At 34.5% G+C, this 25,747-nt stretch overlaps 2 protein-coding genes across 2 annotated transcripts; one reads left to right on the forward strand and one right to left on the reverse strand.

Annotated features, from left to right (window-relative positions):
- Positions 1-2,003: 2,003 nt before the first annotated feature.
- On the reverse strand, positions 2,004-12,999 carry LOC143051879 (deoxyuridine 5'-triphosphate nucleotidohydrolase-like). Its single transcript, XM_076224871.1, has 6 exons — positions 12,764-12,999; positions 10,885-10,976; positions 8,062-8,106; positions 5,983-6,057; positions 4,682-4,752; positions 2,004-3,752 (listed from the first exon to the last, which is right to left on the reverse strand). The coding sequence occupies exons 1-6, from the start codon at positions 12,901-12,903 to the stop codon at positions 3,696-3,698; spliced, it is 480 nt and encodes a 159-aa protein (XP_076080986.1). The 5' UTR covers positions 12,904-12,999; the 3' UTR covers positions 2,004-3,695.
- A 5,271-nt stretch (positions 13,000-18,270) lies between these two features.
- Positions 18,271-24,995, forward strand: LOC143052074 (ankyrin repeat and SOCS box protein 3-like). The gene is made up of 5 exons (XM_076225044.1): positions 18,271-18,627; positions 20,609-20,612; positions 22,435-22,533; positions 23,634-23,786; positions 24,526-24,995. The coding sequence occupies exons 1-5, from the start codon at positions 18,271-18,273 to the stop codon at positions 24,789-24,791; spliced, it is 879 nt and encodes a 292-aa protein (XP_076081159.1). The 3' UTR covers positions 24,792-24,995.
- Positions 24,996-25,747: the final 752 nt, after the last annotated feature.

A 25,747-nucleotide genomic window follows, 5' to 3' on the forward strand; every position in this document is an offset into this window, starting at 1 on the left:
GCATGTGCCGGGGAAAACATTATTGACTTATCATTAGTCAATCAACTATACTGAACAAACTTCATCTTGAGGTGAAAGTCAATAGGCCATGACTAAAGGGTAGGGGTCAAGTAATCTCCATGCACGGAAGCAAGTAGTATTTGCCAATGCTAATGCATCAGCATAACAAATATCATTGAACAACCACTTTTGATATGAACTTATCACACATAATGCATTGTTGAAGCCACTGCACTAGGAAACAACACACCAATGTCTCATCTATCAACTTCATATAATTCTTATCACGGCATAATAAAGTAAAACTAGTGAACTAATGAACATTTTATTAAGAATATAATAACTTTTTTAAAGTCCTTTCAAAACACATAAAAAAATCGGATTTGTTTTGTTCATAAACCTTTTCATAAAAGGAATTCTAGTTTTGTTCTTTAAATTCACAATTTTTTGTTTACAACTATGAAAACCAATTCTACTTTTGTTCTTTATTTTTGCACTAGTTTGTTTACATCTTAAGGAAGCTGGCAAAATCATAGTTGTAAACAAAAATTTGGTGTGTTGTTTCTCTTAAATGAAATAGCAGATAATACAAAATTGGAATACCATTCATCCACAAATTGAACTAAATTTTGTACATAAAATGGTACAACTTTTTAATTTCGAAATGGCCCCTAGCACCAGAGTTTGTACAGAAGTCTTTGCTCTATATTATCAAGACAACTGTGTTTTTAACAAATATGATCGGAAAAAAAGTATGTCAGATATCTTTGTTACTCAAGTATGCAGGAGCTTCCAAATATACTGTAAAATTTGGTCTTTATAATGTTTTTCCTGACAAGGAGCAGCAAATTTACACCACTGTCTCCATAAATTCCATGATTGAATATATACTTCATAATTTGAACACTTATTAAAAATAATGGTACATCCTTAATCAGAGATTCTAAATTACTGGTACAGTACTTTTACTTAAAATATTGGTACAACCTTAACCAGAGATTCTAGAATGCCATTTAAACTGGTTCTCTTTATTAGGGAATAAACTACAAATCTGGTACCCAATAACTATGTAATCTACATTGATAATGGCAGTTTTTAACGACCTTGACTGGCTATATAGCCATAATCAATCTACAAAACTGGTACCCCACAACTAAATATACTACAAAACTGGTACCATAACTAACTATACTACAATTGCAATAATACTATTTACAGATTGAACACAAGTCGGTGGTATCTTAAGGTCCTGTAAACTCCAGTTATTCTTCTTTATGCCCTTTATAGTGTTTCATGAAAATGTGTGAAATTTCAACGAGTAAATTTTACCACAAAAGAGCTTATATGGGGAAAAAAATCAAGTTGCTTTTTTTCACGTGAAATTCATGTGAATTTAGAAATTGAAGTTATTCAAATAACAACTTAATTTAAAGTCATAAGAAACCTCAAATCAAAAAAAAATAATGCATATGATTTTTATAACTCAATGGATAGTTTTCATTATAAAACTTATGTACATATTCTTTTTTCTGAAGAAAATTCTTTAATTTATTCATATTTAGAAGAAGTTTACTTTATTTGAATAGCTTCCTTCCAGCAAGATATTCCCCCGACATATTTTCCGTATGCAAGGTGACCTCAGTGTGACCCATCTCGTAAAAATCCGGTGACCACAATACGCATGGATGTCCTTAAAATAAACTATTATCTGAATTTACATGTTAAACACGTGCTCAATTTCCATGCTTTTTTGTTTATTTTTCGTCAATTGTTGACAAACAGGTGACAATCGTTAAACTTCGGCTTCAAAACACGAACTTTAATTACCTGCCATATTTTCACAACAACACTGACCGATTGAGAAAAAAAATTGTCAATTATACGAAATTTACACGAAAAAAATGATAAATTCGAGCACAGAAGACGAAGTTTAGGATGTTTGTATGCATTAGTTCAAGAATTGGAAGAACATTATTTTTCACCGGTCACTCGTTTCTTATGACTTTAATTCAAATCATTAAAATATGTAATTTATTGTTGAAGGTGAATTTCATGTCAACGAAATTTGCCATTGTGGCAAGACTCATGTTTACTAAAAAGTCATATGGTTATTTTAACAAAAATCTGTATCTTTTTAGGGAAAAAAGACATTTTTCATAGCAGATAAATGTTTCATTTATAAATAGTATGTAATTTTGCCTTATAACTTTCATTCTTTGAATCACTGATCAAAAAACTTTTCAGCTGCTAAGTTAAGCCATACAAGAACAATTCAGAGAAAATCTGGTGGTGTACAGGACCTTACAAACATAATATAACAAAGCAACAAAATTCTTACACGAGGTAGAAAAACAAACAGCACTAAAAACAATTTGAACACAAGTTAGTGCATGGAAACGGTCAACAATATTGCTTCAACAATTAACTGCTATTAATATTAGGGCTATTCCAGAAAAAAATGTATGGGGGGGGGGGGGGGGGAAGGCACATTATATTAATAATACATGGGTGATTAGCATCAGAGCAACTTTTCACACTATAATTCTCAATTACAATTGTCTGGATGGCGGGTGCTGACCAAAACTGCCTTCAAACCCCCCCCCCCCCCTACATTTTTTTCTGGAATAGCCCTTACTCAAACTTTGTGAAATAATCAATTCTAATTTAATACATTTTAATTTATCTCAGTGTCTATTACTACATCTTTGTGCATCTGGTTGCGGAAAACATGTATCAAAAGTTGTATTATTGGTAAAATTTGAGTTAATACTATCACTTTTCATTTTTATTTTAGTATCAATAGGACTTGGGTTTTTTCTTTGCACAGATCATGATAAAAAATCGTGTTTATGCCCAAATTCTAAATGAAAAATCCTTTAACATTTAAACAGTTGAAATTCTTTTGAAAGACATAGTATTTGTATGGCTACATGATTTTAATTGCGATAGAGGTCTAAATGACAAAACAAAACCCAATTATCAGATTCATATAATAATTCATTTACACAAATGCACATACACAATTATCCGATTCATATAATGATTCATTTACACAAATGCACATACACAATTATCCGATTGATCTTCACAAGCATTCACAATAACGACTCATTTACTCAAACATTTTAATACCCATTCAGATGATGATTCATTTACACAAGCACTCACCAGTACACACACACACACACAATTATATGAAATTTACAAAACAATTCATGAATATTAGACAACATACATGTTTTACATGCACATAATTAAGATGAAAACATACAAGTAGACAAATCATAGATATATTATATCAATGGTCTCAATCATTCAGAAAGTGTCTTAAGGTGGTACCTAACACTACAGGGAGATAACTCTGTAAAATCAGCTAAACGTTTTAATTACGTTGTGTTGTTAAGGAAATATTAAGCTTCTCAATGATCAAAATTAGTGTCTGTCAAACTGCTATATAACCAGTGTAATTTTTCTGATAAAATGGTTGGTTCAAATTTTTTGAAATTTTTATATTCTTGTCAAAGGTTCAAAGTAAATACTTTGTCAAAATTTTATGAAAATTAAACGAGCGAAATAAATTTTAGTGAAAGTGTTGGGTACCACCTTAAATCTGTCTTGTTAATGTAAGCTGACACAGTAACAAGATCTGTTGTAACATCTGATCTGATTGGTTTACCATGATCATCATGCCCCTTTTAATTGGTTCCTGTTGAACCAAATCCACCATCTCCTCTTTCAGTTGCATTCAAGTTCTGTAAAATAAAGATTTCCAGAAGTTAAGATAGAGGTACAGATTGAACACATTGACAAGTATCTAACCACAATACTGCTTTCGAAGTACACCACATCATCAAGGGATAACTGTCAATTTTTTTAAAGACTAATTAATTGAAAACATTTTTTTAAATTTTTTCTGTCTATTTTCTGTCTATTTGGTATACCAACAAATTAAAATAACCCTTGTTATGTGTATTTTATAGATTCAAAGTATTGTGAAGACAAGATAGATGAATTCTGTATGACAGCTGCTAGATGTCTCCTGATTTTTTTCTTGCTGTCTAATAAAAAGATAATAACAAAATACCTAAACTACCATGGAAAATTCAAAATGTCCTTTATAAAATGACAAACCTCAAACCCATCAAAAGAGTAATTTTCCCGATTTGGTAGACATGGTGGATTCAGTGATATTGTTGGCTTTTTTAAAAACTACCTCTACCCTTTTTTATTGGGAAAATATGCGTCATTTTCATCAAATTGGGAAATTTAAAATAAACCATGATTTGACTGAAACTTCAATTTACAGACCCAATTTCAACAGTCAAACCCTGCTTTAAAATAAGACCCCATTTTGTCAGTGATGATACATAAATAGACCCTCAAATTTGCACATATAGTCATTTTAGGCAAGAAAATTGTTTAAATGAGTGTTTTTCAGTTTCTATTCTTGCACAATTACTACTGAGACTGCACTGTTTGGGAAAAAAGTTGTTTTTTGGGGAATAATTCTAAGCCATTTTTTTTTAAATTGGGATTCTTCTCCAGGGGGAAAAATCTTTATTTTCCACTAATTTAATGCAAACAATATCACTGGGATTGAACCTGTAGCTTGTAGGACAGTCAACTTATAAAGCTTTCATTATTTTAAAACAGTTCCATAAATTTAACAATTTTTTTTTACCTCACATTCTTCTAGTTCAGGAATATAAATTCTTTCACATATCAGCTGAGCAATTCTGTCACCTTTATTTACTGAAATTAAAATTATTAAACACAATGTCAATCTAATTAATAGCATCATATTCTTTGAATTAAATTAAGCTACTATAAATCTAAACTTAATTATTGGTTACAAGTAAGTCCAGTGATATGAATTTGAGCCTACAATAGATAAAAATTCAACATACAACATACCTAGAGTCAATTTCACAAAAAAAACTTGCGTCTAAGATTGATCACAAGTCATGCATGAACAAATCAGTATACTTACGATCAATCTTAGTCATAAGTTTTTTTTGTGAAATCGACTCCTGAAGTATTGGGAAATTCACATTTCTTCCTTAAGATTTTTTGACAATTCTATAATTGTAGCAACAAATAAGGTATGGGTTGAAATAGTTATTCCCTACTTGGTCCTCAATGCTCTTCAACTTCGTACTTTATTAGGCCTTTTTAACTTTTTTGGATTCGAGCGTTACTGAGGAGTCTTTTGTAGACAAGATGCGCGTCTGGCGTATATACTAAATTTCGTCCTGGTATCTATGATGAGTTTATTTAACAATTATTGCTAATCCGCAACATATAATTGACAAAAGGAATCTCAAGTTTTACTGAACATGGCCTTAGCAAACAATTAACACAGAATCATGGAGTAGGAAAAGTAAGCAAATTAGAGAGCAGTTTATATTTTTCTTAAATTTTTCCATGCATTTCTATTTGTTAAAACTTTGTCATATTGGTTGTTAGGGCTATTCCAGAAAAAAATGTATGGAGGGGTTAGAAGGCAGTTTTTGTCGGCACCCACCACCCAGACAATTGTAATTGAGAATTATAGGGCATTATAGTGTGAAAAGTTGCTCTGATACCCATCACCCATGTATTATTAATACAATGTGCCTTCCAAACCCCCCCCCCCTACATTTTTTTCTGGAAAAACCCTTATATGAATTTGTGTGTGCAATGTTTTCTTTCAAAATCAATTACACCATTAAACTTCCATGTTTATGTTTATTTTATTTATCTGGGTTGGCCAAAGTACTAACGAGATTTCTCATGTTAACAATCATTGCATAAAGAAAAGGTAATGGCCAATAAGATTAGGTTTAGATTTAAACTTGGGTTAACCAAACAAGACTAAAAATGGCAGTTGTCAAATAACAAAAATATGGTATATCTCCTGATAAACAGTTTGTGATATGTAAAATTGGTTTTGGGATCAAGTTTTTTTTCTTCTTCATTTATAATATTTGTTATAACTCTTACCAACAAATTCCTGTTCTCCAAAATTAAACATGATAACTCCGACATTACCACGATAGTCCTGATCAATTACTCCAGCTGAAAGAAAACAACATAGTGATTAACATATGAATGGTTTCAGAGTTTAATCAAGAATTTGAGACTGTCTAACTTTTATCAGAAGTGAGAACGCCCTTTATGGGTAACAGAATAGGACCATTTTGTTTTTCAGCATTGCCAAAGATCATATTTATTTGTTCTGTGTATGGTCATTGATTTTTGTCTTTCAATAAATATTTCATACACAGCTACTTTCTCAGGTACTATTTCTGTACTGAAAATCTGTAGTACTAGAAATCTACTTTTAATATTCAGTACTATTTTGTTACTTTAAAATTATTGTAACATTTATGTACCTCTATTTTAGGCCTAAATTAAAATATTGTTTGTTTGCCCTTTTCCGACCCTATGTTTTGAAACAGGGTAGGTAGGTAGGTAAAATATTTTATTTTTTTCCCCAAAAAAATAACTTGGCTCGGTATATTATTTGTCATGGGTAGGCAGGTAGGTAAAATATTTTATTTTATAGATACAAAATCTGCATAATGTCATTTTTTTGTCCGTTTGTTTTTGCAAATAAGTTTTCCGCTGGGACTATTAGTTTTGAAAAAAAAATATATAAGAGATAACTTTGTACTGGTAAGATAATGTGCGGGCAGACATAAATTACTAGTAGAAAAAGTCCCTAGAGTGTTACAAATTTCGTGTGTGCCTTTTTTTCCAATAAAAATGCTACAAGACTTAAAACTCAATTGTCACGTATTTTGCATCACATTTATAAATGATCTGTATGGAAAACTTGGCGATTTTACTGCCAGATATTCTCCACTTTACAGGGTTTTGTCACTTTTGGTTCATGTCAGATATAAATAATTTAGCGGCATCGTTAACATAATCATTCTGATATGCGGATCACAAAAGGCCATCACTACATAGAATACAACGTCCGTTTACAAATTAGTTTGTACACACGTAAATACTTTTGTATCAAACAAACTTTTTTATAAATGAACCCTGCTCTTTAAGTTTAAAGGTACAGAGTAACGTACTTCATATCATGATTTCAGCGTTCAACATCGATTTCAAACAAATGCTTTGAAACTTCAAATGCAAGTGTTCATGTCAAACGCTCAGGTGATACCAAACGGACTGGACCTTATACGTAAAGATAAAACCCGAGGATTCCGGTAAAAAAGTTTTGAGCGGGAAATACATATATAAGATTTTTGGTAGGAACGAAAAAATAAAATAAAATAAAATCTTGCTGGTAAATACAAATAAAAGATTTTCAGGCGGAACGAATTGATAGGGTCGGTCGGTAAAGGGCAAACAAACAATATTTTAATTTAAGCCTTACAGTACTTTATTTGTACTTGAAAATTAATAGGTACTACAGATTTTTGGTTACTACCGTTACATTTTCGGCATTTTGAAAGTTTTTCTATTTAAAATCTCTTAAAATTATGATTTTCAAACGGAATATAGTGATCACTGTTGGTATTATTTCTGTACCAAAATATTTAATACTAATCAAGTACTGTAAAATACAAGTACCTAAAAATTACAATAATTTTAAAGTACATGTAAAGAAATAGTACTAAATATTAAAAGTAAATTTCCAGTACTATATATTTTTTGTTCAGAAATAGTACCTACATGTAGGAAAAAGTAGCTGTGTAGTGCATTTATGTTGTGATGTTACACTCACTATTGTTTCAGGTTGGTGTCTATAAAAACATTAGAACCCTGTCATTGTTTTGCACATTTACTCAGGAACCTGATGTTCAGTGGTTGTCATTTGTTGATATGGTTCTCAAGTGTTTTGTTTTTGTTTTCATAGATTAGACTTTTGGTTTTCCTGTTTGAATGGTTTAAACTTGTCATTTATGGGGCCCTTAATAGCTTGTTGTTCAGAGTGAGCCAAGACTCCATGTTGAAGTCATACTTTTACACATTGTGACTTGGATGTAGAGTCATCTCATTGGCAATACCATCAAATCCCCTCCAGTTGAAAACACTATACAAGATCAAACAGGAACCTACCTCCAACATCAATAAAATGCTTGGCTGCAAGACCAGATCTTGGAGCTGAAAAACAAAACCAGATGAAATGTTTAAATAGACAGACGCATATATAGGGTTGATCGTACAAATCTATAACCAGATATAATTCTTTTTTTAAATAACAATACTTATTGTTGTATTGTCAGATGAGAAGCATGGCAATTACAAAACCAATACACTATGATTTTGTACATCTTCATTGATATAAAGTAGTAAATGACTCATTGGCAAATTATTCCCTCTGTGCCTGGAGGTCCAGTGGTGCAGTTTATCATCATTTGTGTTGAATATTATTCGCTGTAAATGTTGCTGTTTTCCTATTTGAATTGTTTTACACTAGTCATTATGGCTTGCTGTTTGTTATGAGCTAAGGCTATGTGTTGAAGGCCTCTGACCTATTATTGTTAACATTTTAATTGCGACTGGATGTAGAGTTCTCATCTTCTAGTTTAGATGTATTTCCTCGTTTAAATCATTTAAAAATTTAGACAGTTCATTCACATCTTGAAAAAGAAGTTCAATTAATGTTAATGTAGAAACAAAACCATTCATCTTGCTGCAAGCAATTGGTTTAGGTAACATGTATATTGAAGCATAAATCGTCTTTCATTTTCAATGAAGCCACTCAAACTTTGATAAAAAAATTCTTTGTCGGGTGTACAAAAAACTATTAGCAATCCAGATGTCAAATTGCTTACAGACTACAACATGTACAACTCATCAGAAGTCGAGAAAATTTTGACGAAAGTTTTTTTGATATACAAGTAAATTTTACTCTATTGGTAAACATGAACAGTAAGCAGGTACTCAGATGCAGATGAAAAAATTGCAGACCAAATATAAAACCATTCCCTTTCTATAACCATAACAGCCTTCTGGTAAAGCTATCTGTATGTCAGTCGTACTTACCCACACGACCATAACAGCCTTCTGGTAAAGCTATCTGTATGTCTGTCGTACTTACCTACACAACCATAACAGCCTTCTGGTAAAGCTATCTGTATGTCTGTCGTACTTACCCACATGACCATAACAGCCTTCTGGTAAAGCTATCTGTATGTCCAGTGTTCTCCCCAGGCCGATATGACGCTGCGGTGCCGCAGCGCCTTAATAATATTTTCGAAGATCCCGCAGCGTCTTAATTGTCCGCTGTCCCTTAATACTTGATCCCGCAGCGTGTTAATTTTCACATTTTCATTATAAATGTTGGTTAAAATTGTCAAGTTGCTGATCACCGCTGAGAGGTCGGTCAGTGTTACGCAATAACTGATAATTAGTTTTACCTGAGCCACGCTTATCTCAGCCTTATCGGACTGTTATCATGTAATAGCGTACATGATCATCAAGAAGATAGATATTTGTAGAAGAAAATTAAAAAATTTAAAAACTTCAGTGCAGAAATTGAAGAAATAGATCGCAAATACATTGTATTTACGCATTGTGTGTGTGATCACTTGACCATTTAAATAACGAATTTTTTTATTGGTCGTCGAGAAGAAGAATCTATTTTAACACGACCAATGAACGTGATGAATACACGTGATAAATTTGAATACACATTGCTTAAGATATTTTCGATGAAAATTATGAATGAGAGTATTTGTAATTAAAAAAAAATAAAATAAACTTTGATTAAAGATAAAGAGAAGTGATTTATTTTTAATATAAAGTGAAAAAATGTTACTTGCAAGGTAAATTGTCTCAAACTGTCGTGTTTTTAGAAATAAAAATGATCATTGAACATCGATCGCAAAATTCCGTTCGTCAGGAAATATCATTGTGACAATCAACACGGGTACGGAATTGCTGCAGCTTCTATATAATGTCACTAGTTGATAATTTCAATGGTCTTAACTTTAAAAAACTTGCATAAGTTTCGTTTATATCTGCCTGTCAGAGATAGGTTTTAACAATAATAGATCAACACACGGAAGCGTAATGTAAAACTACGGAAACTTGTCAGCTGTTCATTAACATATTTTTGTTTTAAAAAGTTGTATACCAAATATGATCAAATATCTTAACCATATTCGATTTTATTAATTCTGAATGAACATGTTCTCTGCAAATAACAAAAGGGTGACTTCTACTTAGCAAAAGGCAGATGATGGAAGTAGAAGTTTTTTTTTTAGCCTAATGACTTCTAATGAAAAGGGGAATATTACACCTTCCTCTTCACTGTCAGTATAAGCAGATGTCATTGCTTCTCCTAATCTCAACCTAGCTAAAGTTTTAGCAAGTGATAACAGCAAGCACCATGTTTCTGGTTTCAATGACAAGTGGCTGACTGAGTTTTCATGGCTTACAAATGTTAAAGGGGGTATAAGCAAAAGTTATTGTGAGAGGGGGTTTTCAACCCTAAAGAGGATAAAGACAAAATTGAGGAACAGACTGTCCAACAAAATAACACTATCTTGAAACATTATCCCTAGAAGTAGCAGAGTACAGAGATGAATATTTGTATTTTGACTTATAAATTTTATAACTTTTGTGTTTAAAATCAATTTATTTCATATATATATTCTTGTAATTCATTATTAAATACTCTGCATTATAATTCATATTGCATGTCATGGATTAATGACTGATTGCTTCAGATCACAAAAGTTCACTCTAAAAAAAGAGTTAAGCGCCCTTGAATTTTGCGCCTTAAAAAAATCCTGGGGAGAACACTGATGTCTGTCGTACTTACCCACACGACCATAACAGCCTTCTGGTAAAGCTATCTGTATGTCTGTCGTACTTACCCACACGACCATAACAGCCTTCTGGTAAAGCTATCTGTATGTCTGTCGTACTTACCCACACGACCATAACAGCCTTCTGGTAAAGCTATCTGTATGTCTGTCATTGCACAAATTTTCCCTTTCGATGGAATCTTATAATCATAGGCACTGAAAAGAAAAATTTACATAGACAATATTTTTTAAACTTTTAAACAATGGATTAGTTCTCCTTAATCTATTTTGAGCACACTGACCAATGGGAAAAATATATGCTGGTCAACACTTAATAGTTAAATTCAAGACTATTTATAGAAACAATGTTTAAGAATAAAGATTATTGTGTTGTATTGTAATGTTTTCTGCGTCAGGCCATAAAAGAGAATAAGTTTGTTTGCCCAAACCCTACCTACCCTGAAAAAAGCTGCCTACTCAAATTCTTTTATTGTCCCGATTTGAAGAAGTTTTTTTTAATCAGATAGGCATGAAGACTAATAAACATCCGATACTTCAATTTCTTTAAAAAAAAAAAAAAATGCCTACCTACCTACCCACCGTCTCAACCTTGGGTAGGGTTTGGGCAAACCTAAATATTTCTAATTGTGGCCTCAGTAAACAGCTTATTAGATCTTATATTGGTATACTATGACAAAGTTTTTTGAGACGCAATGGCCACATTTCTATGACATCTATAAGATGTGTCGGTTATACTGCCTCATTGACCATACATGTAAAGACCACAACATGCACAAGGTTGTAACATAAAATATTATTACAACACTACCCGAATAATTTTTTAAATGCGTTTTGCATCTGCCTGTAGACAGTTAAGTTGCTGTGTATTTAAAATAACAGTGATCTTAATTTGTTTATCCATTATAATTTATTGACAAAATTAATACTTATGTTAAAAAAAATAAGCAATTAACAACCTTCATGATGACAAATTTTACAACATGATAGATTTACAAACATTTACATATATCTAAATGCTTTATTGATAAATACGTATTTCTAACACAACATGGACGACACCAGTTCATTAAATCATAAATGATATCGTCTTGAGGCTGCCACATATTTTCAAGGTATGGTCAATAGACGTATTTACACTTGTATGCAAATTTGTCCGCCATAAATTTTGACATCACAATTCAACATAATTTGACGTCACTATTTAAAAGTGATTGTTGATTGATGTCAAAAGGTGATTCGGAGTAGATTTATGGTCATTCGGAGGCAAGATACAGATAAATACCAAAAGTGTAAATAAGTTTATACGTCCCATGGACGTCTTGACAGTATGAATGTTACTTCTGGCATCAAAGCTAACTCTACTTCTACTATAATTACCGCCTTCAATACGTAAAGGGAACTTATTTATCATTATATTTGATACAATATTTTCCATATGAGTCGACAAGTTCATTTCTGAGTTTTTTTTTTTAACAATTTCAATTTTGAAGATACCCAATGTTTAAAAGATTGTATATTTATTTTTGGAGAAAAAAATATGGCAGAGTGCTTTGCTCATACACCTTATCGCTATTCCCGGCTGACCCGTCCGCTTGAACTTTTGACGTCAACAACAATCACTTTTCCATTGTGGCGTCAGACATTTTGTTTTATGACGTCAAAATTTTACGGGAACCTGTGTGATTTCCAGCAATGGCGGACAAATAGCGATAAGGTGTATTGTTGAAGGCCGTACGGTGACCTATAGTTGTTAATGTCTGTGTCATTTTGGTCTCTTGTGTGGAAATTTGTCTCATTGGCAATCATACCACATCTTTTTTTATGTTCAATTTATGTCCCGGCTTTCTTTAGTTAAAACAATCGCTTTCCTCGACTGACTCGAATGGACATGATCATCGGTCCATTAAACTTTTAGATGACTGGAGATATAGAAAAACGTAAAGGTCAGCGAAAAATATAGGCGCATTTTACTTCTTCAATACCTGTACAAATCATATCCAGCGGCCAACTTAGAACCTCTAGTCGGACATAGAGCATTGGCTGTCAATTTAGCAAATCTTAAAACCACATTGTCAAGGGGCATTTTTGGCTTCTTGCTCGCAGGTTCCGATTCTACACCCATTAGATTCGTAGACAGTAGACTCCTTTCTTGCTTCACAGCTGCCTTTCCGCAATTATTTCCCGCTCTTACAATGTCATTCGGATACTCTCAGATTTAACTATGGTTTAATATGGTGAAGTCTAAATTCTCAGAGTACTCTCTCGGTTTGTGATTGGTCAATATATTTTTGTATCCTAGTTCCCCGTTTAGCCTGGATTTTATACCGTTGCAATCATTGAGGGGGGTGGGAGGGGGGAGGGGAGCTCATCATTGGGGGTCTGTGTGGTAGTCTGTTTCCCGGCTGTTATTGAAATTCTTGACAATTTGTATATTCCAAAAGGCATACTGGATATTTTAAGGAGAGGACAACCTAGGTTGGTACGTAGGACCTTTAATTTTTTTTTTGCAATTTTTCTATCTATATATATATGCTTTTTTTTTTCTTTACAAATTCTGACTACGGTTTCTCTTTTATTTTACATTTTATCACGTCAATATTTTCTATTCCTTATTTCCCATCTTTCTCTATTCTTTTTTTTTATTTGTTGCTTATAAAAAAAAAGTGCGATTCTCCAAATATGACTCAATTTTAGAACCATAAAATTAACGGTTGACTTTTTTCAGATATACATTGTATAAACCTAAATCACGGTGCATGCATGTACTCCTAAAAAATATATTGTTTGTTCTACATGTTCTAGAAAAGAAATCATGTCAGTAAAAAAATATTCAAGTTAAATATTTCAAGACATTTTTAATAATATAATTTTTTTTAACATTTAACATAGAAATCATAATCCATTAAAAGTGCTTATGTTTAATATTTCAAGAACTATACATGCAGTTGTTAACTGTACTATTTGGTGTACATGTGTGTATATATGTCTCTGGTTTCTTCTGGAGAGTTGTCAATCAGTTATCTAATTAATATATAGGTACCGATTTCATTATACTATATACATACTCTTAGTCTTGTATGATTTTTTATTTTAGTTTCTTGTGCATAATTGGGAGTTTTAGTATGATGCCATTATCACTGAACTAGTATACATATGTGTTTAGGGGCCAGCTGAAGGACGCCTCCGCGGTGCGGGAGATTCTCGCTACATTGAAGACCCATTGCCGGATGGCCTTCGGCTGTTGCCTGCTCTATGGTCGGGTTGTTGTCGCTTTGACACATTCGGATTCCCCATTTCCATTTTCAATTTTAACTATCAATAAGTGAGAAAAAAAACACGACTTTACCGTGAAAAATGTAAATTTTCATTTTAATTTTAAGTAAAATTTTTACAAAGTATAGCGGAATTTATAGTATAACGAAATCGGAGATCTATATTTTAATTAGACTTGGAGAATTGTCTCATTGGCAATCATGCCACCCAGTATGCCTTGTATGAACCCAGATGCAGAGTTATTAAAGCATTCAAATATGAGGTCAACTCCTTAACAGAAGAAGAAGAAGAATTTTCTGAAAAGGGGGTTTCCCAACCCAGGACAAAAAAAGGGGGGTTCCAACTATATGTCCCCATTTATATGCATTTATCGGTCAAAAAAGGGGGTTCCAACCCCCGGAAACCCCCTGGATCCGCCACTGCGGCGCCGCGTGTTTGTGCCTGTCCCAAGCCAGGAGCCTCTAGCCTTTGTTATTATTGCTTGATTTTTAATTTTAGTTTCTTGTGTATATTTGGGAGTTCAGTATGACGTCCATTACCACTGAACTAGTAAACATTTTTGTTTAGGGGCCAACTGAATCATGCCTCCAGGTGCGGGAGTTTCTCGCTGCATTGCAGATCCATGGATGGCCTTTGGTTGTGGTCTGCTCTTAAGTCGGGTTGTTGTCACAGTGACACATTCCCTATTTCCATTCTCAATTTTATCTTTTCCCCAAAAAGACTTGTCGAAAGAATATATACGATCTGTGTGTCGCATACGATTGATTTGCGATGTTTTCAGATTAGTTGTCGTGCGGCTTCGTCAGGTAACGCCTGACGACCATGGTAGACCACCCCGAACATTATTGGCGATTGAGTCAGACCAGTCTCCCGATCGCTTAAATCGTCTTGATTGAGTTTGATCGAGTTGATCTGATCGGCAGTGTGAACATAGCTTAAATAAATTTGAAAAAAAATATGAAATCTTCCAAATAAAGAAATGGCAAAATGAAGATTTATTTCTGTATCTTAATGAAAGATGAGGCCCACCTCCAGGTGCGTGATGTTAACGATGCGTCGAAGACCCATTGGTAGCCTTCGGCTGATAGATGAGGCCCATCTCTGGGTGTGGGACGTTCACGCTGCGTGTTGCAGAACCTTATGTGCATTCCGGATATATATAACGTGTTAGAAAATCAAATAAACCTTCTTTCTTTCTTTTTTCTTTTTCATAACTTGCCGTAATTCAGAAAGCTATTTGTAAAATAAGATGATAGTAAAAAACATCATTAACCTGCATATAATTATATATAAAAATTATATGATGATGGAGGTTTTTTACGACCTTGACTGGCTATACAGCATTTTGAAGTTTTTGACGGTCTGTATTTGCGACAATAGTGCTACTCCAATTTGATGTTGAAGTATAGTCCACAAAAGGGGCGTATCAACTTTTATTTCGATCTAGCAAACTCGATTGAATTGGCACGCCCCTTTGCTCAACAACGATTGAGAATCGTTCTGTGTCAATTTAGGTAAGAGTCTGAACAGGTAAGCTCTTGTAGCCTCATACATCATTTACTTCAAAGTTTAGGCATAATTATATCTGAAAAATACCTTTGATTGTTTTTTACAGTTACGACTGTCATTGACATCAAGTGGGTTTTGCAAGATGACATAGTATTACATGTGATCACGTGTATAATAAACAAACAAAAAATGGCACACAAAATCAAACTGGTAAACAAAATAACTGACTCGGATAAATAAAACCATTTTGAGTGTGCTGAAACTTTATTTTCAATAAATAATTTATTTATGTTGAATAATATTAACAGTTTTTGGTAGGCTCTGTATGAGGGCAAAGTAATGTGAAACAATAGTTTAAAAGTGCATTACCTTATAAGGGCAAAAATACTGATGCATTTCCGGAATAGAATGACGTTACAATGCAAATATCTTTACGTTTCACAGTATATTCATGTATATAATAAATGTTCTATATATATGACACATTTTCTCCAATTAGGGCAAAGTAATGTGACACAATTGTTTAAAAGTACATGTATATACCTTATACCGTACGAACACAAATACTGATGTATTTCCGGGGGGGAGGGGGGGGGGGATACGTCAAAATGCAAATTTATATCTTTACGTTACATATTTTAAAATGTCCTATGACACAGGCCAATCGGGACATCGGGACAGTTTATTCATTCAAATTGGAGTCTTTTTATTTGCTTAAGCCTCGGTCACACCTTACCGGATAGCTCGAACGGACGCCTAACGAATAACTTTTTTTCATTCCGTTCATGTCCGTTAGACGTCCGTTCTTATCCGTTAGACGTCCGTCCATATCCGTTGCATGTCCGTTAAGCGTACGTTTTATCCGTCGACGTCCGTTATGTCCGGTGGAAAATTTTGAGCATGTTCAAAACTTTGAACGGACGTCCAACGGATAAAATGTCCGTTAGGCGTCCGTTTTGTACGGTACTCGTCCGTTTCGTTTCCGTTTTGTATCCATTACGTGTACGTTATAAATCCGTTGGAGGTCTGGAAGATAAATTCACCAACGGACTTCTACCGGACGTTTAACGGATAAAACGGATGTTGAACGGATGAGAAACGGACTTCTTTCGGATGTATAACGGATAAAACGGATGATGAACGGATCTGAAACGGATGAATGCCAATTGAAAATTTCGCATCAGAAATTCCAATTATTGGTATGTCAGATTTCTAAAGGTTCATGAATTCTTATTATTCATAATCGATCTTAGAGTATAGGCACGTCTTCACAATAAAGCAGTTCTTATTCAGGCCAGACACTGCCCTTTGTTGGAATTTTGAAGAATAAACCAAAATCAGTTACACAGAAACATTTTGAATATATATGCGTTTTACATGTATTATTATTGTCGCCTTTGCTTTTTCCGTATATCTTGTTCATCCGTTTTATCCGGTACGCTTCCGTTAGGTGTCCGTTTTATGCGGTACTCATCCGTTGGATGTACGTTCGACATCCGTTCTGTCCGGTACGTGTTCGTTTCTCGAACGTTTCATATCCGGTGTGTGTCCGTTATGCATCCGTTACACGTCCGTTTTATTCGGTCAGTACATCAACGGACTCCCAACGGATAACAATTTTGTCAACGGACAACTTTTATTTTCATCCGTTAGGCGTCCGTTCGTGCTATCCGGTAAGGTGTGACCGAGGCTTTACATTCTCGTTTGAATTGATTTACCTTCGGTCATTTGACATTTCGGGGCCTTTTATAGCTGACAATGCGATATGGGCTTTCTTCCCCCTTTTAAATATGGCTGGATCCGCCCCTGTATATATAGATAGAAAACATCTGCCAGGTGCACAGATGTCTGTCTATCTACACAAAACTGCCAGTCTATCTTTGAGTTATTGCCCTTAAATAATGATGATTTGTTTTATACCATTTGTTTATATGATCTTAATTGAAAACAATAACAAAAAAAGCAAACATTATCAGCTATAAGATATGATTTACATGTCATTTATGATCAGTGGCGGAACCACTTTTTTATAGGGGGCCCCGCTGACTGGCCTAAAAAAAGGGGGGGCTATATTTTTTTTAATTTCTTTGCTATTTCGTCTCTTGTGAAGAGTTGTCTCATTGAAAATCATCATGTACCACATCTTTTTTTTAAATTCAATGTTGACAATATACATAGATCCAGATGAAATTTATACATACTCTTTGGACCTCTGTTTTAGTTTACCATAGTTTATTTTTTTAATTTGCTGCTTTGTAATTGTACATAATAGAAAATGAAAACAACACAAGTTTATTGAATTCCATGCGACCGAATCGCTTTACAGGATTTACCTTCATCAATATAGAATATCTTACATACTTCTGTTGAGTTGTAAATATTGTTTCTAGTGCGAGCCATTTGATTTGTACATATAATTTATAACTTCTAAAAATAAAGAAGATTCAAACTCTCCACCAGAGACTAAATAACGTAGAAGTTTACAACTTAAGTTTCCCATACGGACTTCAACAATGAGCAAAACTCATTCGGCAAAGTAAGCTTTAAAAGGCTCATCGGATGTTTGTCGTTCTTAAAGGCCGTACCGAGACCTATATTTGCTTTTATCTTCGTCAGTTGGACTCTGGTGGGTAGTTGTTTCATTGGCTCTCATACGGTACCACATATTTTTTTTACATCTAATTTAATTTAATAGTAATGCTATGTAATGGATGGCAAAGAAACATACCAGGCCAAATGTGCTTCAGTAGGAAACAAAGAAACATACCAGGAGTCTGACACATGTACTTTAGTAGCAACAACAGAAATATACCAGAACACATGTGCTTCAGTAGAAACCAAAGATATATACCAGAACACATGTGCTTCAGTAGAAACCAAAGAAATATACCAGAACACATGTGCTTCAGTAGAAACCAAAGAAATATACCAGAACACATGTGCTTCAGTAGAAACTAAAGAAACACACAAGAACACATGTGCTTCAGTAGAAACCCAAGAAATATACCAGAACACATGTGCTTCAGTAGAAACTAAAGAAACATACAAGAACACATGTGCTTTAGTATAGAAACCAAAGAAATATACCGGAACACATGTGCTTCAATAGAAACTAAAGAAATACACCAGGCCACATGTGCTTCAGTCGGAATGGCAGCTAGTATGGCATGGTTAGTTTTTTCCTTTCCAGCACCAATGATTATTATTTTGGGGATGTTTATTTTGATCCTTGAATAGCTGATGACTTCTAGTTTTTCTGCTCTCAAGATTGAACTTTGGTTTGTTGACTCCCAAATGTCTTTTCTTGGTTTTTTTTTTCTCATCCCTCAATTGGTGTCCGTTGTCCATCGTTCGTCGTCGTCCGATAACATTTACAAACATCTTCCCATAAAAGACTAGTCAAATTTAACCAAACTTGGTCATAACTATCATTCTAGGTTAGAATATTAATGTGTCCGTTGAACCTGCTTGCCCACAAACATGGCCGACATGGCTAAATAAAGAACACATGGCTAAAATGCATTGTTGTCTTTATCTTAAAAAAAAACTTAGAAAATATGACGGAACAAATTGTAAAAGACCTTCTTTCTGTCTATCGACATTAAAACTCTCAGACAGCGTCTGCCTGTAAACAATTATTTTCCCCATTTATTTCATATTTGCCTATTACCTTGAGAGCTATAATAAATAACAAAATCAAGACAAGATCTACAAATCAGACTGATATAATCAGTCAACATGACCGAAATTGTTAATGGACCCCTTATTTGAAGTTATTTAAAGGCGATTTAATACCCAAGATTTTTATATTTGAGCTTTTGAAATTCTCAATGTCTGTTGTTAATACTTGTACCTCTTTTGTACATTTTCAAAATGTAACACTCGGTGAAGTTCAAGGTTAGAAAATTTATATGACTGATGGCTTTCGGATATTGTGATGTCTAAAGCTCTGGTCACATCTTACCGGATAGCACGAACGCACGTCTCACGGATGAACAAAAAGAGTTTTCCGTTTGGAGTCCGTTGATGCACAGACCAAACGAAACGGACCCGTAACGAATGCATGACGGACACACACCGGATATGCAACAAACGTGAAAAGGAAACGTACCGGTGTTATATAGCCATTATTCCCCCATGCCAGTTTTCCCCCGGGGGAAAACTGGCATGAGCCAATCTTTCCCCCGGGGAAATTTTGGATCATTGCCATTCTTCCCCCTCGGAAATTTAGCAATACGTATACATATAGTCACATTTCCCAATGCCAAAATTTCCCCCATAGTATAGATTTCACTATATTTATACAAGTCTGAAAATTAAACACAATAGAGTTAGAATTAGATTTTTACGCTGACAAATATTTTTTGTCAATTAACATTAACTTAAGTCTGTATATATATGTTCATCATTCTGTCTATGTGTCAACTGATTGGTCTTTATTTTCACCAGTCTTTTATGATAGTCTGTCTTCATTCTCAACAGTCTGGATATGTTTTCACAAGTTTGTGTTTGTCCACTAGTCCGATTACATTTTCATCGGTCTGTCTATGTGTCTATTAGTCTGTATGCATTTTCACGTTTGACTTCATATTCACCAGTCCGTCTTTGTGTCTACTATTCTGTCTACATATCCATCAGTCTGTCCCCGTGTTCGATAGTCTATCTACATGTTTACCAGTCAGTTTACATATCCACCAATCTGCATTACTATACCTGACTGTGTATGTGTCCACTAGTCGGTCTATACATGACTACCATATCATAATGTGTCCACGTGTCCATCCGTCTGTCTACATGTTCATCAGTCCGTCTGTAATTGCAATTTTATTGTGTTATGTTGTCTAATATTCCGAATCTTCATTATGCTGACATTTACATGCATTCTTTTGAAACGAAAACTTGCTATATTTGTATACTCCATACTAATACCCTCATGCTTTGAAATGCCAAAACGTTTTGGCTGAAATTCATTATAAGCCAAGAAACATTTTTAATATGTATTGCCACAACAATTCACGTTGCAGATTTAGTTTTTTTGACAACAGGCTAGTAAGACGAATAAACTTGCATTTCAATGATGCAAGTAAAGCTTAAAAACAAAATAGTCTTATCTATCTCGTCATTTCCCTCCCATACTAAATATATATGGTTTCGCAGTTGAAGTCTGTCTCTGCATGCTTTTTTTTATATGAAATGTAGCAATGTCTCATACAAAATAAATCGTTAGTAGTCATTTCGTTATTAAATAATATGGTTCTTAAAAATAGTTGTAATTGGTTTCAGTAACTGAGAGTTCTCTTATACCGATGCTAAGTGATTATTGTGTACCATACCAACATTTTTAGTGAAGCCAATGTTTAAAGCCGCCACCTTCTTGAGCATGCAGTACAATTATGTTGTTTGTTAATATTAGTTAATTTTTCATTTAATACCGAACAGACAGCATTAAAATATAAACATGTATATATAACACATGTTTATTAATACAATGAAGGGTTGGTACCGCTAGAATAATAATAAAAATGTTGCTAATTTTGGATAAAAATTTCGAACTGACATCAACGTTATATTACAAGGGAGAAAATTGGCCTGATCCTGGTTTCCCCCCATAACGCTGAGTGGGAAAAGTTGGATCATGCCAATTTTCCCCTCGGAAAATTGGCATTTGGGAAGAATGGCTATAGGACACCGGACAGAATGGATGTCGAGCGTACATGCAACGGACGAGTACCGAAAAAAAAACAACCCCGGATACCTAACGGAAGCGAACTGGATAAAAACGATGAACAAGATATAGTAAAAATTAAAAGCGACACTAATAATACATGTACATCGCATATACAATCAAAAAGTTTCCGTGTTACTGGCATAGGCACATGTTTCTGTCAATATAGGGTTTACTATCCATACCAGTACGATACGTCCGGTAGTAGTCTCCGTTGGTGAATTTGTCTACTGGACCTCTAACGGACGAACAAAGGACAAGTAACGGATACAAAACGGAAACGGAACGGACAAGTATTGTTAAAAAACGGACTCTACCGGATGTACAAACGACACTACATCCGTTGAACGTCCGTTCAAAGTTTTGAACATGATCAAAATTTTCCATCGGACAGAACGGACGTCGACGTATAAAACGGACGCTGGACAGACATGAAACGGAAATGAACGGACGTCTAACGGACATGAACGGACTGAAAAAAATATCCGTTCGGCCTCCGTTCGTACTATCCATTATGTGATCTGGGCTTTAGGGTTAGATAAGAGTTAATACAAATCAGCTATCGTTTGATGCATCTTCATTTTAACAAGAGTCGGCAAATCTTGGGTGACTCCGCATTTATCCACCTATCCGTTAGATGGAGGTACGGAATCTGCCGAGTTGTGACGAATGCGGGTATCTCATGTGGAGCAGGATCTTCTTACATAATATTGTCAGTTTGTTTTTGATTAACTTATATGTATTTTAATAGGGATGATAGAATTAAATTTGCCCCCCCTTTTTTTTAAAGTCCTCTAATTTCTTTATTCAGTTGGTAGACAATACCTACGGCTAACCCATATTATTATGCGAACACTGTGAATTGGAATCATATAGTTTTTAGAATGTACTTACGTGAAATTTAAAAAAATCAAAAATTTATTATTAAAATTGATACTATAAGTTGGTAGAGCATTAGTTAAGGGACAAAATAAGCTAAACATGTTGATAAAGTCTTATATGTAAAGAAAAATGGGTGTTATGGGCCAACATTTTTTACCCTGAATTTAAGGGAAAACACCAAGGAGTCCGAACATATGACACAAATAACTAAAACTCACTTTAGTACATCCTTAACTGTATTTAAAGCATGAAATAATGTTTCAGGTGATCCAGTAGATGTACAAGACAACAAGGGATGGATACCAGTACATGATGCTGCTGCTCATGGGAACAATGGTTGTTTAGACTTTTTACTGAGGCAAGGTAGTACAACTTTAAAACATTAAAACAAATTGGGGGGGGGGGGGGGTGGAAGGGGGGGGGGGTGTGGATGGGGTGAAATTTTACTTATGCTGATGGATGACTTATTCAATTAACTTTGATCATACAATACGCCTGATAATAATTGACTATCTAAATAATGATGTCATGTTTGGTGACCATTAAAGTTTTGCAGTAAAATAAGTTTTATGCGAAAACTATACAACCCTGACTTTAATAGTCTATATGATAGTAATTTTTACATCTTGATAAAACCGCTGTAGTGGACATGTGTTCTTGTAATTAATTTATCAGTATTCAACTCGTCATCATGTGTCTGCTTATTATAAACAAGAAATTTACCGTATTATTTACTGTAGTAATTTTTAGCTTTTGCTTAATACTTATTTGAAAATGTAAGATGAAATTGAGAATGACAATGGGGAATGTGTCAAAGAGACAACTACCCAACCATAGAGCAGACAACAGCCAAAGGCCACCAATGGGTCTTCAATGCAGCGAGATACTCCCGCGCCCGGAGGCGTTCTTCAGCTGGTCCCTAAACAAATATGAAGCAGTTCTGTGATAAGATGAATGTTTCATTGAAAAAAAGCTTAATATATGAGATAACAAACAGGTAGCTTAGGAATAATCTGGTTGGGGCACAACCAATCATAAACTAGGTGGAGAAAACACTGCAAATCTAGTAACACAAACTATCAACACTCATCTGTGTCCACACTAGTAGTGACACGGAATAGAAATTCCTACATGAGTTCCAAGTGGAAGAATTATTCTATAATAAATGTTGTTTCCGTTTGAACAAATATTACAGTATTTGTTCCTTACGGAATAAAAGGTATACAGTGGCGGATCCGGGGATTGGATCCCCCTTTTTTGAACGATCAATGCAGTTGAATGGGGACATGTAGTTGGAACCCCCCTTTTGTCCTGTGTTAGGACCCCCTTTTAAAATGGCTGAATCCGCTCCTGGTATAGAATATTTATAAGAGGAAACAGCAATAATGACATTGTTTATAACAGTTTCTAGGGCAACTTTTGGTTAAACAAATAGTTTTTTTTTTATAAATGGACTTTTTTAGATGTAAATGTGGAGTGTAAAACATTATTGAGAGGAGAGACGCCATTGTTACTGGCAGCCAGAGGTGGCAATTTTGAATGTTGCAGAACCCTGATTAGATATTCTGCCAATGTTAACACAACAACCAAGGAAAATTTTGTTCCTCTCTGGGAAGGTAACTAAATATAACAAAAAAGATGTGGTATGATTGACAATGAGACAACTATCCACAAGAGACCAACATGGCACAGAAATTAACAACAATAGGTCACTGCACGGCCTTCAACAATGAGCAAAATTCATACCGCATAGTCAGCTATAAAAGGCCCGAAATGACAAACGTAAAACAATTCAAACGAGAAAACTAACGACCTAAAATAAAGGACTTTATGGGATGGAGAAGATTATAGTGGTTTCTATCATAGATATTAGAAGATGTGGTATGAGTGCCAATGAGACAACTCTCAATCCAAGTCAATTTGTAAAAGTTAACCATTATAGGTCAAAGTAAGGTCTTCAACACAGACTCTTGGCTCACACCGAACAGCAAGCTATAAATGGCCCATTAAAACGGGAAAACCAACGGTCTAATCTATATAAAAAAACGAGAAACTAAATACACTTATGAACCACACCAACAAACGACAACTACTGAGCATTAGCTTCCTGCCTTTGTAATTGCAGTGGGTTTAAACGTTTTTTTTAAATAGGTACCAACCTTCACCCTTATCTGAAACAATAGTGTAACATCACAACCTAGAACGACACACTTCAAAATATGATCAAATATCAATTGAAATGGCTTAACTACAGACAACATTATAATATTGAATGCTGTACGGTTACCCCCCCCCCTTTCTCTCTCTCTCTCTCTCTCTTTTTATATAATAAACATGTTTACATTGTAATTTCAGCTGTAAATGTGAACAGCTTAGAATGCGTTATACTGCTACTGGAGAACGGAGCACATATAAACCATCAGATCTTCCCAGGTTACAGTGTTCTCCACACTTCTGCAATGAACGGTCATGCTGATATCCTTATTTATTTAGTGGGATATGGTGCTCAACTTGACATTTGTACTGGCCAGGAACTAACACCGATTTTCTTGGCTTCACTGTTTGGTCACAAAGATTGTCTTAGTGTTCTCCTAGAAATGGTTAAAGATAAAGGTATTTGAATAGCAGAATTGCAGAATTGCAATGAAAAACATTTTCAACCCAAATTTCAGTTATTCTGTATACCCCATCCAGACTCTCCTAATTGAATGTAGGACAGAAAATCACAATTCAGTTTTGAAATTATTTTCCTTGAACAAATAGTTATCAAAGGTAGCAGGATTATAATTTAGTACGCCAGACGCGCGTTTCGTCTAAATAAGACTCACCAGTGACGCCCATATCAAAATATTTATAAAGCCAAACAAGTACAGAGTTGAAGAGCATTGAGGATCCAAAATTCCAAAGAGTTGTGCCAAATACGGCTTAGGTAATCTATGCCTGGGATAAGAAAATCCTTAGTTTTTCGAAATATTCAGTTTTATAAACAGGAAATTTATAAAAATGACCACATTATTGGTATTCATGTCAACACCGTAGTCATGACTACTGGGCTGGTGATGCCATCGGGGACGAAACGTCCACCCGCAGTGGCATCGACCCAGTGGTATTAATAGTGATCAAAGGTAGCAGGATTATAATTTAGTACGCCAGACGCGCGTTTCGTCTACACGAGACTCATCATTGACGCTCAAATCAAAATATTTATAAAGCCAAACAAGTACAAAGTTAAAGAGCATTGAGGGTCCAAAATTACAAAATGTTGTGCCAAATACGGCTTAGGTTATCTATGCCTGGGATAAGAAAATCCTTAGTTTTTTTTTAAATCTTCAAGGTTTTGTAAACGGGAAATTTATAAAAATGACCACATTATTGATATTCATGTCAACACCGAAGTGTTGACTACAGGGCTGGCTATACCTTCGGGGACGGAACGTCCACCAGCAGTGGCATCGACCCAGTGGTGTTAATAGTTATCAAAGGTAGCAGGATTATAATTTAGTACGCCAGACGCGCGTTTCGTCTACATAAGACTCATCAGTGACGCTTATATCAAAATATTTATAAAGCCAAACAA

The sequence above is a fragment of the Mytilus galloprovincialis genome, chromosome 11 (genome assembly GCF_965363235.1).
Source record: "Mytilus galloprovincialis chromosome 11, xbMytGall1.hap1.1, whole genome shotgun sequence".
NCBI classification, from domain to species: domain Eukaryota; kingdom Metazoa; phylum Mollusca; class Bivalvia; order Mytilida; family Mytilidae; genus Mytilus; species Mytilus galloprovincialis.

Coding starts and splice junctions, on each gene's coding strand:
- LOC143051879 (XM_076224871.1), bottom strand. CDS start 12,903: ATGGGTGTAGAATCGGAACCTGCGAGCAAGAAGCCAAAAATGCCCCTT. Junction 8,107..10,884: donor AGGCTGTTATGGTCGTGTGG/GTAAGTACGACA, acceptor TTTGTTTTTCAG/CTCCAAGATCTGGTCTTGCA. Junction 4,753..5,982: donor TGGAGAACAGGAATTTGTTG/GTAAGAGTTATA, acceptor TTTTAATTTCAG/TAAATAAAGGTGACAGAATT.
- LOC143052074 (XM_076225044.1), top strand. CDS start 18,271: ATGGATGGCAAAGAAACATACCAGGCCAAATGTGCTTCAGTAGGAAAC. Junction 22,534..23,633: donor AGACTTTTTACTGAGGCAAG/GTAGTACAACTT, acceptor GGACTTTTTTAG/ATGTAAATGTGGAGTGTAAA. Junction 23,787..24,525: donor TTTTGTTCCTCTCTGGGAAG/GTAACTAAATAT, acceptor TTGTAATTTCAG/CTGTAAATGTGAACAGCTTA.